General features: G+C 34.2%; 1 protein-coding gene across 32 annotated transcripts in view; it reads left to right on the top strand.

The window, feature by feature from the left end:
• lrrfip1a (leucine rich repeat (in FLII) interacting protein 1a) overlaps positions 1–15,411 on the top strand; it is a 274,944-nt gene that overhangs the window by 246,301 nt on the left and 13,232 nt on the right. For 31 of the 32 annotated variants that reach the window (XM_051930476.1, XM_051930489.1, XM_051930479.1 and 28 more), the window contains one exon: positions 9–5,331. In XM_051930476.1, coding sequence (XP_051786436.1) covers positions 9–4,339 — 4,331 coding nt within the window. In that variant the 3' untranslated portion in view covers positions 4,340–5,331. Of the gene's footprint in view, positions 1–8; positions 5,332–10,144; positions 10,195–14,501; positions 14,620–14,765; positions 14,846–15,411 lie in introns of those variants that run through there. The other variant, XM_051930507.1, reaches the window with a different exon arrangement.

Raw genomic sequence — 15,411 nt, forward strand, 5'->3', positions numbered from 1 at the left:
TCTTTTAGGAAAACATGAGGAAGTGGAAAGGGTGGATGATGATAAAAGGGAAATAATGCCAAGTCCCAGAAGTGAAGGTGGAACACGTGATTCATCAGTAGATGATAGAGAGATGAAAGAAGAATCCCTCAACAAAAAGACTCAGGAGAATTTGCTTAAGAATGAAGACCCTTCACCTGTTATATCCATTACTGACAAATGTTATGACTTGGAAGATGATCAGGAGGAAGATCAAACTAAATGTTTTTCACCTACATGTTCAGAGACAGAAGGCATATTTATTAAACACAGTGAATTGAACCCAAATGACCTAACAAATGATAGTTTACCCTCTTATGTTCCAAATGTTGTAGAGTCGACTTCATTGCTTAATGAATCCACTGCAAAAGAAGATAGAATGAGAATGCATGCAGTAAATGTAATTACTGGGGATGGTGACAGTGGTGACAAAAATTACCAAGATGTATTAAAATCTGAAATTGGGAATATTACTGATGAGCCAAATATTAATGAAAAGTTGCACAAACATGAATTATTTAAAAAAGTGAGTGGAGGTTCTTTGCAGGGTGCTGTTAATATACATATCGAGGGCAATGAAAGTTTCACGGTAAACAGTTTATACCAAATAAATCAGAGTTTAAATGCATCTCCAGACACTGGCTTGTGTGAAAATAAATTAATCCAAGATTCCGATGATAAGTCTCTTAAATTATTAGATAAAGCTGACCAGAGAGTACACTTAGACAGGGAATTAAGACTTGAACAGGAAAGTGTGTCTGATGGAAAAGTAACAACAAATGAATTTAGTGATAGCTTTCAAAATGTAGGTCAGAGTGTGCACCTTTGTGGAACAAAGGCCAGTGTTGGCCACATACAGAATAACAATAATAGTGATGTAAGTGAAGGCAGAAATACAGACTCAAAAGAGTTTTTTCAGAAAAAGACCGAAAATTTATCATCACTTGATCCCAATCTAAACATAACCCTAGATGAATGCAGAAACATTGGACAGGAGTGTGGCAAAGAAGGAGTTCTGCTCTTAGAAGAGCCTTTAGTTTTAGTTTGTTTTGAAGGCCTCAGAGGCACTGAAAATTCAGTAGATAGATTCACAGAAGATATAAGTAGTAAAAATCAAAACCAAGGACCTGACAGCATAGAACCTGAAGCTTTAAAATTAAAAAATACAGTAGAAAATATTGTTGTTAAGGTTTGCTTGGAAGATGAAGCTACATTGAAAGCAGGCAATGCCATTTTAGCCTCAAATGATGACAGTAATATTTTCTCAGATAATCTGGCTGTGGAATCAGATGTTAAATATAACAATGACTTAAGCAATGTTGTCAAAACTATGGCTACTGAAAATGAAGATAAACGGCTCCTAGAACAAGCTGATTTGACTTTAAGCATTGCAGAGGATAAAGTGAACACCATGTGTGAAACTAAACAAAGAATCTGTTTTCTTGAAGAACCAGAGGTTAAAGAACTTGTGGAGAATAGAGAGAATTTAGCAGAGAGTGAAAAATCTCATCAAATCTTTTTAGAGATATCTGAAAAGATTGTGAAAGAAATTATCACAGCTGTTTGCAATGAGTTTGTGCTGGAAACAAAAGATTATAAAGCAACAGGCGATTCCAATCAGTGTAAAGAAATAAATGCAATGAATGGTAAAGCCAACAAAGATACTCATCAAGAAAAGTCAGCTTATTCAGAAGTGACTATGCAGGAGTGTGATGATCAAGAGGATGGTGCTCAAGCAATGAAGGAAACTATTTCCTGTAAAACAAATCTTGTTATAGTAACCAATAACGAGGAAGCTGAAAATCAGCAAACAATATTAGAAGATGATTATTCGCAAAGTAATGAAAAAGGTGACAAAAATAATGCTAAAGACAACAGTCAAATGTCACCAAATTGCGAACAAGCAAGTCCTGTGAGTTACTGTTCAGAAGTGAAAGTCAATGAAGACATTGTCTGTGACAGCTATGATCCAGGTATAGTGGATAGTTCACAAAGTAATTTACAACTGGAAGGATTTGAAAATCAAGCCACCTCTGATCTTAAATTAAGGGCTGTGGTGAAAGATGCCATGCTGGTATCAGTCTGTGGTCCTACAGAGAAAAAAGATCACACTGAAGATGGTAGTCCCTCAAAACAAAGTGAAATAAAAATAGATGAATTGCAAAACTGTGAAGATTTGACTATACCTGTAGCTTGTGGTTACATTCAAGAACATAAAAATTCTGGTGAAGATTTGAAAGATGTTGTAGAGAATGTGAGTGTCATGACTAAAACTAAACATATTGTCATGGAGATATGTGATTTAGCAAGTAATTTAGAAGAAGAAAAACTGAGTTTAGAGGTGAATAAAAAGGATGAAGAAAATATTATTAAAGAAGAGCCTTCTGTGATGAAAGATAAAGTAACTGAATCCAACAGTATCAATGAGCTGGTGACAAAATGTACTTCTAAATATGGGAACCTTACTTTAAAAGATGACGTTGAAGATCTCAAAATGCCTTATAGAGCAGAAATGGAAAATCATGGTTTAGACTTTCAAAGATATTATTCTGATCAGCCACCAGTTAATGTGGATATTTCAAAAACTAACACAATAGAAGAAACTTTTGATGTACAAAGCATGAATGAACAACTAAAGAATAAGGAGGTTGAGTTATCAAAAATTATAGACACTTCCCAAGATGATTGTGTTGCTTTTGCTAGTTCAGTTGAAAAAGAAAAACAAGAGTCTGACCTGATGATTCAACAAATGTTTAAGAATGACACAGAAAATAAAAGTGACCACCAGCATTTAGAGTGCCACAGTCTACATGAATATTCACACAAATGTTGCCTCCATAACATGTCTGAGCAGAATCAAGAAGTAGTTACGGTGCCTCACTTGAAAGTGATTAACACTGAAAGTCCTGTCTGTAATCAGGCATTATGGAGTAGTGAGAAACTCAGTTTGTCAGAGAACATCAGTGACCTTACAATACCTGCCATTGTCAAAGTGGAAGCAAGTTTAAGTAGCTTTACTGATATATATAAACAAGCTCCAGGGCATGATGTCACATTACAAACCAGTAATGAAGAAGGAGAAAGCACAGAAGCAAGTAACAATATTAATGATTTACCAATTATAGGGAAACTGGATTCATTAAGCATGGAGAAGGAGTCCTCAATAGAGCTGCAGACAGAGTGTAAGATTGACACTGATGAGTCTTGTAAGATGGATGTTCAAATTTTTACAAATGCGGAAAATGCTAAACATCAAGCTGATGATATGAATATTCAGAGCAATATAACATATGTGTCAGTTGAAGATGGAGAAACAGATACACTTCCCCTCTATGACAATCTTGAAAACCTAGAGCAAAACGTGATAGTTATTCACCATCCAGCAGAGGAAGAACATTTAGATCCTGAAAGTAATAATCAGTTAGTGCAATGTGGTGAAAAACAAGAATTGGAAGGCAAACCATCGCCAGACATGTACAAAGACTATTTTAGTGATTTCATGGATATCCCTGAGAAGTCAGAGGAGGAGATAAAGTTTTCAGTTCATGTTTTGGGTAGAGAAGGAGATAAAGCTAAAGATAACATTGCATTGTCTGACAGTAGCAAAGAAGTTTGTGAAACACGCTATAGCACAGAACCAAAGGAGGTCAGTAATCTTGCAGAAACAGGAAAACCATTAGATGAAGTAATCATATCCGATAGAGCATCATCAAAGACAGCTTTCCAATCTGAAAAAGATCCTGTTGATTTAAGAGAAGAAAATGTGATTGGGATAGGCCCTTTAGAACATATGAAGAAGGATACCTCTGTTGAAGGAAAAGCAGTTAAAAATATTAATGTAGAAGAAATTAATATGGGCATTGAGAGAGATGATCAAGATGAACAGGAGGAGGGGGATTCATTTCAGTTTGATGATGAGGCAACAGTTACTTTGGAAAATTCTGAAGTTTCTGGGCATATTGTGGAAATAAATGAAAATAGTTCAGTTTTTAAATCAAATGACGAAACTGAGATGCAGGACAAAGATAGAGAAATAAACTTAGAGAAAATAAATGACAGTGGAAGTTCACAGCAGAGCAACACAGAAACTGCATGTGTGGCAACATCACCAAGCAAAGAGGAGAGTGGAACTCTTCCAGAATTGATGGAAAATGACACAAATAACACCAAATCTCTTCCTGAGGTAGATAATGGGGATGGAGAACTAGAGGAATTGTCACAAATTGAATCAGAAAATAAGCAGGATAGTGGTAAGCAGGAACAAGCCAAATTAAACAAGAAATCCAAAGGGAAGAGTAAAGAAGAATGCAAACTGTCTTAGCCACTTTAAATGCGAACTACCTGAAGTTAAGCACATTAGACTAACTTTGGTTCTGTGTCTACATTAAGAACTGTGCCACAGCATTGCATGAAAATATTTGTCATTGCAGATTTAAAATTGTGGCTCTAACTTGACTGTCTTTAAGTTACTTAATACTTTGTTATAAAATATTTTGTGTTTGCATTTTGTTAGGTCAACTTAAGGGAAGGTTATTTCATGTTAATACTTTAGAGAGCAAGAGACAATTTTCAGGGATTCATAGATGTATTATATATTTAATCTAAACAGTTTTAAGCAAATTAAACAAGTGGATAAATAAGCCTTATTCTTGCAGTTACAAAATAATTGAATTACAGTTATACCTGTAGATATTAAGTGTATTGGATAGGCCAATAGTGAATGTAATGATTTCTGGATCAAAGTGCCTTTTTGATCAAATATAATACAATGTTTTAGTGCAAAAAAGTGACTTATTTCAAGAAAAAAAGAGTTCAGTTTTCAGCTGCAATATTTGTATTCTGTATATACTGCCAAAAGTAGAAATACTATACTTTTTTGGGACTCGTATTACAAAACTAAAAACAGCTTTAAGTATATTAAATGTACATATACAGTTAATGTATTTTTACAGTGTGTTTCTTTTGAAATTTGATTCACACATCAGTAGATTTTAGTTTTGCTGTATATGGAACAATCCCTGTCCATGTTGTGCATTTTCTACTGTATATCATCATTTATTTGAAGTTAAAAGACAAATTCTTATTCATCTTACATTTGTCATACACAGAAAAAGGTTAAAATATCACTATTGTTATTTTGTCTTTTCATTTTTTGAGAGCACTTTATAATAAATTAAGTGAAAGCTGGCTGTTTAATTGTATGTCAGAAAAATGCATATCCCTATGCTACATGAGAATATTTCTTCAAAAACATATACACAATTGCTTGTATGCATTTAGTCTTAATAAAATTGTTATTACAACACCAATTAATATTTTTGTATACTTTATTGATCATTTTTTTGAGACTGTAGAAATGAATGGACAGCAAGACACTAAAGGTCAGTCAAGGCAATCTTATGCAGGACTCTAAATGTATTCTGTCAGTCATGCTGAAAAGGATTCCTCCGTTGTGGCTATTTAGTATTATAATGAACTTTTTCCTGCATATTAAATTTCTTAAAAACAAATGTATGCCCTATGAAGAAAACAAAGAAATATTTCTAAAATGTATTGAAAAAATGTAATCTTACAACTGCTGTTTCTTTCTTAATACTAATACTTCCTTAGTAATGATGAACTTAACTTTTCCAGGAAGTTGTATCACATCACCCTTACTTACAGTACATAATTGCAGGATTTTATATCTATTTAAATCAGAAATACTAGAAACCTATAATTAAAATTACAATAAGAAGACTAAATGTGAAACACCATTCTTAAAACCTCTTCACTATATATTTGTGGTATTACTGAGGCTTAGTCCACACTAACATTGAAAATTTGAAAATACCATTTTCATTTCAAAATGTTTTCATTCACACTAGTGTTTTCATATTGTTATATGGACAAATGTTTGTCATTTGCACAGAAACACCAATAATGCATACATTTTGCTGGTTAGGCTAATGTGGTTTAACAGCTAAGTGCATCGGTTATTTGTGTAACAAACCCAAAGTAAATTGGAAAAATAAGGACAAAAATTAAACAGACTTCTTTGTCTGGACACACGATAAAGTGGAACTTCCTGTGAAGAATACAACCGAGTATAATGTTGTCAGAGTCTTGAAAAATATAGACCGGGAGTCCTGCTAAAATAAATACTATAAAATCTTTGACTGTGTTAAAGGTGCAATACCCATCACCTAATGCAGAGAAGTTAGAACAGACCAATCCTGAAAGTAAGGTTGAGATCATATAAGTAATTACCAGTACAAACCGAAGTCAGTGCCTAATTGAGTAGCAATAATACATCAGAGTTTTCAAAATGCTCAGTTTTCCCCATTCACACTGCTAAGCGAGACCCATTGTTTTCACATTTACATAGTTTGGGGGAGTGTTTTTGAAATTATGCTTTTGTTAGAAGAAAATGCCATTTCAGGGTGGATGGATGGCCAAAGCAAATTTGAAAAAAGATGTATTTTTGTTAGTGTGGATTAGGTCTGAATTGAACTTGCCAGCATTTTAACAGTCGAAGCAGTTTTACAGTTTATTTTATGCTTGCTGCCTTTTCATAAAGAAATTAGCTCCCTTTACCTTTAAAATCTGAATTGTTTGATCATACCTAAAATAACAGTATATGATATAAGAGCTGATTTGTCAATTTTTCTACCTCAGTGTTACATTTTTTCATTTTAGTAAATGCATTTTTATTTAGTTTTATTTTTATTTATGAATTTTGTTAATGAAATTTTAGTACTGACTGTATGCAGTTTACTAATTTTGATAGGATCCAAGTTTTTATCCCACATCTAAAAGACATGTAGATTAGTTAAGAGAGAAACTCTAAACACGGTTGGTGTGAGTGAGTGTATGTGAGAATGTCCTGCAGTAGGTCGTTGTCTTGTCCATATTTGATAGTGCCAGATAGGCAGCCTGCAACCCTGTATTGGAAAAAGTGTTAAAAAATTGATGAGGGGATGACTGGTTAATTCTCTATCGTAATTTATCATAAATGGCTACTTTCATAATTTAATGTTATTATTATTAACCTACTTAGATAACACCTTTCTTCAAGGCGACTTAAAACATTTGAGATACAATTGGTTACATTTGTTTTGTTTTTCCTATCGGACCACCATTACAGTGGGGAGTACGAGACGCTTGTATTGCTTTTGCGAGAAATTGATGAAGAAAAGCACCGTGAATAGTTTTATAATATGTCCGTATTTAAGTTTGATGATTTGCTTCATTGCATTGATGCATTTATCAAACATTGAAGCATACACGTTGATCCTTTTGAAACTGCAATGCGGCTTGCCATCACACTGCGTTATCTTGCAAAGCCCAAATCCCTACTTGCTTTCTGGGACATTTTCCACTTTGCACAAACATATCCATCTCGTGTTTGCTTCCATTTTATCTTGCACGTTTCCACATCCACTTTCAAAGAACTGCCGATTTGATGCCAGCTGTTCAGACAGACATGCCTGTCACTATGGAGATGTTGATAATAAACAACGATGCTGACGTCACGTTCCAAAACTTGAACACACACGCCACCCAAATTTTTGCTGATAATGCAACTGTCATACCCATCGTGTTAATTTCTGACAACATGTTCAGAGGACGTGTCAAAAGAGTGCTCGAATGCATGGCAGCCATGATGCATGCGCATAAGCATTCTGAGCGTCAAGTACAAACCAGGCCAAAGGATTAGATAGTTTATGAAATTCTTGTTAATAAAGTAAATGAGAGGTCATAATTCAGGTAAAAAGAGAAAAATTCGGTATCGTTTTAGTTTTCAAGTGGAAACAGAACTTTGAATTTGAGTGTAGTAAAACTGATACCCAAAAATTAATTCAGTTTTCTGATGTCTACACTGTGCAGTTTGTTCAATTGATAATATATCCAGCAAGTGAAAATGTATGAAACTGTTATTTTTTGACTACATTCATTTAATTTTATACTTCAGTTTATAGTTTTAATAGTAAAATATTATTTTTCCAACTACTATTGCCACAGTTACATGTCTAAACATTAACTTAAACCTTTAACACTTTTTCATTAACCATTGAACAGCCTTTTCAGTCTTTTGATGAGAAATTAATATTGATGTAAAATGTTTTAAGGCAGATAAACTAACACTTGAAAAAGATTTTCTGTTCCAGCTCTGACTTACCTTTATGAGTATTTGCATGCTAACCTACAGTAGCTGAAGATTTTTAGAATGCACTTGCATGCAGCTGTCAGATGGTCATCTAAACATGTTCCCTTCCCTGGCTGAGCTCCTTCCCTTCATGTGTCCCTGGTCATCTCTTCTCCCCATGGTATGTTATCCTTGTTGTGCACCTGAACCTTTCCTTATTAATAAGCTGGGCTGAGAAAATCCTAGATTTTGCAGTAAAATTATGAAGGATTTTAAGAAAAACAGTTGAACATGTTTAATTCAAAATTATTTAATATGTTAATCTGTGTATGTTTAACAAAATCTTGAATTTGAACAAGCCATTTATATACAGTTATGTATATACAGTACATACAGTATATGTATGTATTTTGTGTGTGTATGTATATGTTCCTGACTGGCTGAGAAGAAATTCTTTGTTCTTTGTAGACAACCTAAGGAAAAGCAGTTTACACTAATGGATCAATCTCATGGACTGCAGGCTCACATAAATCCAACCTCACTAAAAAAGTTAATTAAATCATGAAAATAAAGAAAAGTGGTTATGATATTTTGTATTTAATAGAAAAGCGGCATCTTTAGTGCTGGTCTAAAGTTGTTGCAGAATAGTCTAGATGGTAGCTTGTCTAACTGCAAGTCAGCATCATTGTAGTTTATCTTGACCTTATTTTTGTTTCATTTACAAAAATATGTGCAGAAGAATACTTATCATCACTGTGTAAGTAATAATCAAAAGTGGAAATTGTGTATTCCTCCATTCCAGGTAGCTAACAGTATTTACAAAGAATTATTAAAAGCTTCAACAAATATGTACATCTCTAAAATATTCTATACAAATTATGTATAAAATATAAATGTCCCTTATTAATACTTTCTTTGATTAAAAATGCTTTGAAATCTGTGCAATTAATGTAAAGAATTATTATGAAATAATTAGTAAACAGTAATGTTGCAAAAAATATTGAAGCTTAATGATTCATACTAACAAATTTGTTTATTAAGATTTTATTGTCAAAAAGCATAGTAACTTCTTTTTTTTTTTTTTTAACTGCAGTCTTCTGTATTCTGCAATATAAACCAATTAGATTGCCAGTATCCCTTAAGAAATTAAAACGTTTGTTGACTCTTTGTGTCTTGAAGTGCTCTTTATTAGTTCACATGTCTGGTGAATAGTTATTTATCTGGCAGTTTATGATTAGTTCACCAGATCATAAGATGTTGTTAGTTTCTTTGAATTCCACTGTTCCTACATGTTTTGGTAACGTGTTTTCCATTCCATGAGAAAAATAAAATATTTTGCTTTAATTACTACTAGTATGTGGTAAATATAAGCATTAACATTACTGTAGCTACTCAATGGCAGAAGTGAAATGCTCTAGAAAGGTTGACACTCAGCTGGCCTTTTTGGCAGACCATTTGTTTGCTTTGACTAAAATTATTGGTGCTAGGACAGTCTCCCACAGAATGTGCCTTAATACTTGCATGGATATAAGGCAGTGATTTCGTTTAATAAATCTAAAAAATGTCTTGCATGTAAAGTTTCCAAAATTGATGAATTCAATGTGTTCAACTGCATGGGCCATGTAAGAATAATAATGATAGCAATATTTCTTGCTTTTAATGAGCTGAGAACTCAAATGTTTAAAAACACAATTTTTCTTATTTAAATATTTTCATATATAAATTAGGAATTGGACAGACCTCATTTTAATTCCAGCTGTAAAATTCCCTGTGTTTTATTTAAAACAATAGGCAATTTGTATTCTAATAGTACTACAATATATACAGGAACTTTGTGCAAACCAAAAATAACTTTATGCAAAACATGGCTTAATAATGAGCAGAGATGCTATTAAATAAACAGTTTCACAGCCCAGTCTTATATCATTGATTTAACTTTAAATATACTGTAATAGTCTGTAAACTTGAGCCCTGCTAAATGTATGTATTTTTTTTCAGAGATTAGACTGCGAAAGTTAATGGATGAAAGAGAAAACCTTATTGAGCAGGTAAGGCTCCATACTTTCTCAGTAAATGAAATGTTCCAAAGGACTTTAACCCACGCTCATTCATAAATAAAATTACAGTGTTAAAGTTAGCAGGGAATTGTGCTTAAAATGGAAGGTACGGGCAACACAGAAGAGATTAATTTAATAATGTGTGGAAATTTTTTTTGTTTTAATTTGTAATAGTGATCCGCTGTCTTTTGTTTATTTCTGGTATATAACTGGTAACTATACTCATTTTGTCATTTTAAGGTTCATGGTAATAATTTGTTTTCAAAAACATTATATAAATACTGAAAAGCACAGTTAGAACAAATTTTCTTGGAAAAGATTTCATTGTCTTGACTAATTCTATAATTTTACTGAATAACCATAAATAGTGCATGCTTTTACTTTAATATGTTGTAGACAACCCTTGCAACAATAACAGCATTGAAGTGTTTTGGAAGTTAAGTATTCCCATCTTTGCACACAGCTCAGAAGTGATTTTGGATCATTCTTCCAGGCAGATTTAATTGATGTTGCCCATTTTATCCAGATAATCCAGGTTAATCCATCTTGTGTTCAGCAATTTTAAAATGTGCTATAGATTCTCAATTGAATTGATGTTAGAGCTTTGACTGACTATTTGCTTTGTGTACTTGAGCCACTGCAAGGTTACTTTGGCTTTGGTGTCATTTTCCTGCAGAATTATGAACTTTTGTTCATGTTTCCTTTTTGGCAGATGGAGACAGGTTCTCTTAAAGTAACTTCTTGTTATTTTCGTCATACTTTCTTCTTTCAGCTTTATTCCCAACCCCTGATGATTACATGCACCCCCACAGCATAATAGCATAATGCTACCACCATCATACTTAACATTAGGTGATATTTGAGGCATGAGCATTTGAACTTTGACCAGAGCACTCTATCATGGTCTCGTCTAACCAAATATCACTTTTCCAAAAAAAAAAAAAAGGGTCACTTTCATGCTTTTAGAAAACTCCAGACATTCCTTTGCATGTTTAGTTTTATATACAAGCCAGTGTTATTCAGTGGTCTTGATATGACTGACTGACTGATGCACCTTTGCTTCAGTCTTAGCTACTGAGTTCTGTAGCTACTTCAAGCTGAATGTTGACTATCTGCGATTTCTCTCACAAGACTCCATCCTGCGGACCCTTCCTCCCAGCTCAGCTCAGTGTACTGGTTTCCCAGAGTCCTTTATATAGTCCCTGACCCGGAAGTGTTTCTCCCTTCTGTCCATGTGATCATGAACACTTCCAGGTCGGATAAAAAGCTCCTTTCTTCAACCCGGAAGCACGTCGTTTCTTCCTGTCATATGATCATGACGCACTTCCGGGTTATAGGGCAAGTAAGAGTCCGGCAGCCTCCCTACAGCGACTCCTGGTGGTCCCCATGGTATCCAGCAGGGCTGTGCATATAAACTACAAAGTCCATGAGGCCCTGCTGGAATTCGGGGAACGTCCATGCCGTCGGGAGAGCTCCACCTGGCGGCCTGGGGGTGAGGGCCGGAATATTTAGCCGGCCACCCACCACACTTGTTATGAGTTGACGATGTGCTGATTCGGTTTTGAGCCAAATCGTGCAAGAGAAAAAGGCACTCTAGAGGATCCCTCAAATACCGTAATTCTGCAATTAATTGTGTATTCTTCTCATCAGTTGCTATCGTAATGACTTATTTAATGATCAGAAAGATCAGCACCAGACTGGTAAATAATTACTGAAATGTTATAGAATAGCTTGGGTAACTTGGTTCCTAAGACGCAAAGCCTACTTGAGTCCATGTTCAGATTTGTTTAGTATTATTATTTTTTTACTCTTTTCCTATTTTTATGCATTGTATTATTTTATCTCCAGATTCTTTGGGATGCTCTTCAGTCTTAATTTTCACAGCTGCCTGTCCTTCGCATTCACAATGATCCCTTAACTGTGGATGTTTTGTTAGGAAAACCAGGCAGTCATTCTAATGATTCATTATTGGAGGAAAATTGTAAGGCAGCTGTTTCCTTATTAGGCAGTTGTTTTTCCTCTTTGTAAACACACAGCTTTCAAAATACAGTAACTGAATAATTGTGAATACAGCAGATTTCATTTTTATTTCTTAAGATTTTTCTTTAAAATGAATCAGTGTCACATTAAAAATTATGTATTTATATTTCATTGCACAGAAGTAAAGAGGAAATAATCAGAGCAGAATTGGTATGTGTACTGAAAATGTTTGCAAGGCAGTATATATATCTACATGCACACCAAACTAATACTATGTTAACACTAGAATCCCTGAAGCCTACGAAAAAACTTGTAATGCTAGGCCACCTTAAAGTCCTTGCACCTTGCACCTCCTCACCAGCGTCTTTTATTTTGCAAGGCAGCCTGATATCCCATCCCCTACTGACACAGCTTTTGTCGTACATAAAGTTCTCCCAGCTGATGTCTATTTATCTGGGTGTGAAGTGCCTTGAATTTTATAGGGTAAATAATATATTGTTATTTGAAACACATACATTTCATGTGTGTTCCGTGTCTACAACGATCTGTGTAAATGCAGAGTGACAGGAAATGCAGGGCAAAAAATGTTGAACACATAACTAAAACAGAAATTTTTTTCATGTTGTACTAATAATTGGCAAAATGCTGATGTGAAGTGAATAAGGAGTAAAGACTGAAGTCCAAATATCAAATAAACACTTTCACAAAAGACACAGATATAACAAAACAAGTGTGCTTTTTTTTCTAGAATTTAACCAAAGGAAAAGAAATTGGGATCGGGTACTACACACACACATACTGTATGTCTGCTTGGCTGGTGCAGAGGTAAAACTTCTGTCTCCAAGTCGGGAGGTTACAGGTTCAATCCATGGTCCTTCGTGCGTTAACTTTTTTGAATAGTAAATGGCTACTATTATTACTATTATAGAATAAAAACATACATTTGATTTATTTGAGTCTGTAACAGCCAGTGTAAATTTATGGTACTTGTAAAAGTTAGCGTTTTCTTTTATTATTCACTTTTATTCACTGTCAAGTTCACACTGCCCCAATCTGACACTGTTAGTTTTCACATAAAGACGTGATATAACAGGTAAATTCAGATAAGGATGATGGTTCTACATCGGAGAAAGAGAACAGAAGCCCTCCCCACAAGAAATGTCCAGTTACACATAAGAACAATGCAGCTACACCAGGCATAAAGGCAAAAGATGGTACAGTTTGGATGCAGCAACAGGTCGGGTGTCATCCTTCCAGTCAGTCTGCCCCACACCTGTCCTTCAACAAAGGTGAAAGATGGCAACATTTGGATGCAGCAAGAGGTTGGCCATCATCATGCCAGTGATGATGGTATATTATTTACCCTATACAATTCAAGGCACCTCGCACCCAGATAAACAGACTTGAGCTGGGTGAACTTTGTGTATGACTAAAGCTGCATTAGTGGGGGATGGGATAGCAGGCTGCCTGTGCTGATCGACACATTTGCAAAACAAAAGACACTGATGGAGAGTTGCGAAGGAATTTAAGGTGGCCCAGCATTATGAATTTTTGGTAAGCTTCTGGGTTTCTAGTGTTAAAGTGCTCTAATGCATGCCTTTCACCCTAATGGTCAACATAATGTTAACTAAAAACTAATATTTTATTAAAATGTTCCCTAAGTGTATAAATTATACAGATTTTTCATAATTGTTTAATTTGTTTTACATCATTTAAAATCCCATGTGAAAGTTAATGTCTTCTTGGTCCCTGTAGATTGTTACACCAGCTCTGGCAACAGCAACAAGAAACAAACATTTCTTATGGTCATTGATCAGCTTCTCACAGAGTTGTGGAGGATGTTTGAGCCAGTGATATTTTTTAACACTTTGGCATTTGTAGGTAGATTTAGTTCTCTATTTTGGATCATTGTTTTGTTCCATGAACAAGCAGCTGCATTTCTGCTTCATATTACTGGCAATTGACTAATGGTTCTTTGTTATAACCTTTTATACAGAGCATCCCACCAATAAGACAAGTAATCCAGGTGAAGATTTCAAATTATCACCAGACCATGACCACCTACACTGTCCTGTTTGACCATTCTTACAAGTTTTTAAATGTGTAGTATAGTTTTAGGTTTTCACCAGATATAACATAGATCATATTGAACTGTTCATCTGTTAACATTTTTGAAAAACTCTTGGAAAATTATATGCATTTGAATGTTAAACCTTAATCAAGTCAGTTAATCTGATTTGTATCATTTATTGAATTTAAAGTCAATAAGAAAATTAAAGTAGGGTCCTGCATTTGTAAATTTACTCTTTCCCTTTCAGATCAGAAAGTTAAAATTACAGCTGGAAGATAAACAGAGGGTTGGGAACATGGAAAATACATCACCTGAACCAGTAGTTATTGAAAATGGCACTGATACACATGTGGTCGATTTACAAAGTAAGAAATAATGTTATACTGCCCTTATTTTCTTACATGTTTAGAATATCTTGAAGGCTAAACATAATTATATTTTATGTGGTATCCTAGTGGCTCATTTTCACTTTTTTATTTATTTATTTGTGTGTTTTTGTTTTTATTCGTAGGAGACACCAATAGGCAAATCAGTGACCTCAAATTTAAACTGGTTAAATCTGAACAGGAGGTAACAGCATTGGAGCAAAACGTAAGTTTAATTCTAAAATTGTGTTATTGTAAATTTTATGTTGTGTATTGTTTGTTAAGGGTTGACGTTTTCTAAAGTAACAATAAAACAGAGTTTAACCCATGCCAGGGCTTCATTCAAGAAGTGGCCGTTAGTTTCTTATGATTCACTCTTTGCTCTAATGTCCTGGGTCTGTGTTGCCATCATTAAGCTTTTTTCTATAAAAAGGTGAACATTTAATCAATGTTAAAGTTAGTGAAAAGGAACTAAAGAAGCTGTTTCCGACACTTTTTTGAAAGTTAATAAGGAGCCGTATTCTGTCAAGACAGGGGAAGGACCTATCATCTGCTGTCAGATCCACTTTTAAAGAGACTGGTATTATAATTATACATCCTTTTCTTTACTTGGACATCATATGTTTATGTCTTAATTACAGTTATAGATGTAAGTGTGGAAGTAATTAAAGTAGGGTTTGGTTTTTTTTTTTTTTTTTTACTACCTTAAAGTAAACTGTTTAACATCATACTCTTGGTTTATTGCTATTTCTACTATTACATTACTATTACATTTATACTATTACATTAGGA

This window comes from Erpetoichthys calabaricus, chromosome 8, assembly GCF_900747795.2.
Source record: "Erpetoichthys calabaricus chromosome 8, fErpCal1.3, whole genome shotgun sequence".
NCBI lineage: Eukaryota > Metazoa > Chordata > Cladistia > Polypteriformes > Polypteridae > Erpetoichthys > Erpetoichthys calabaricus.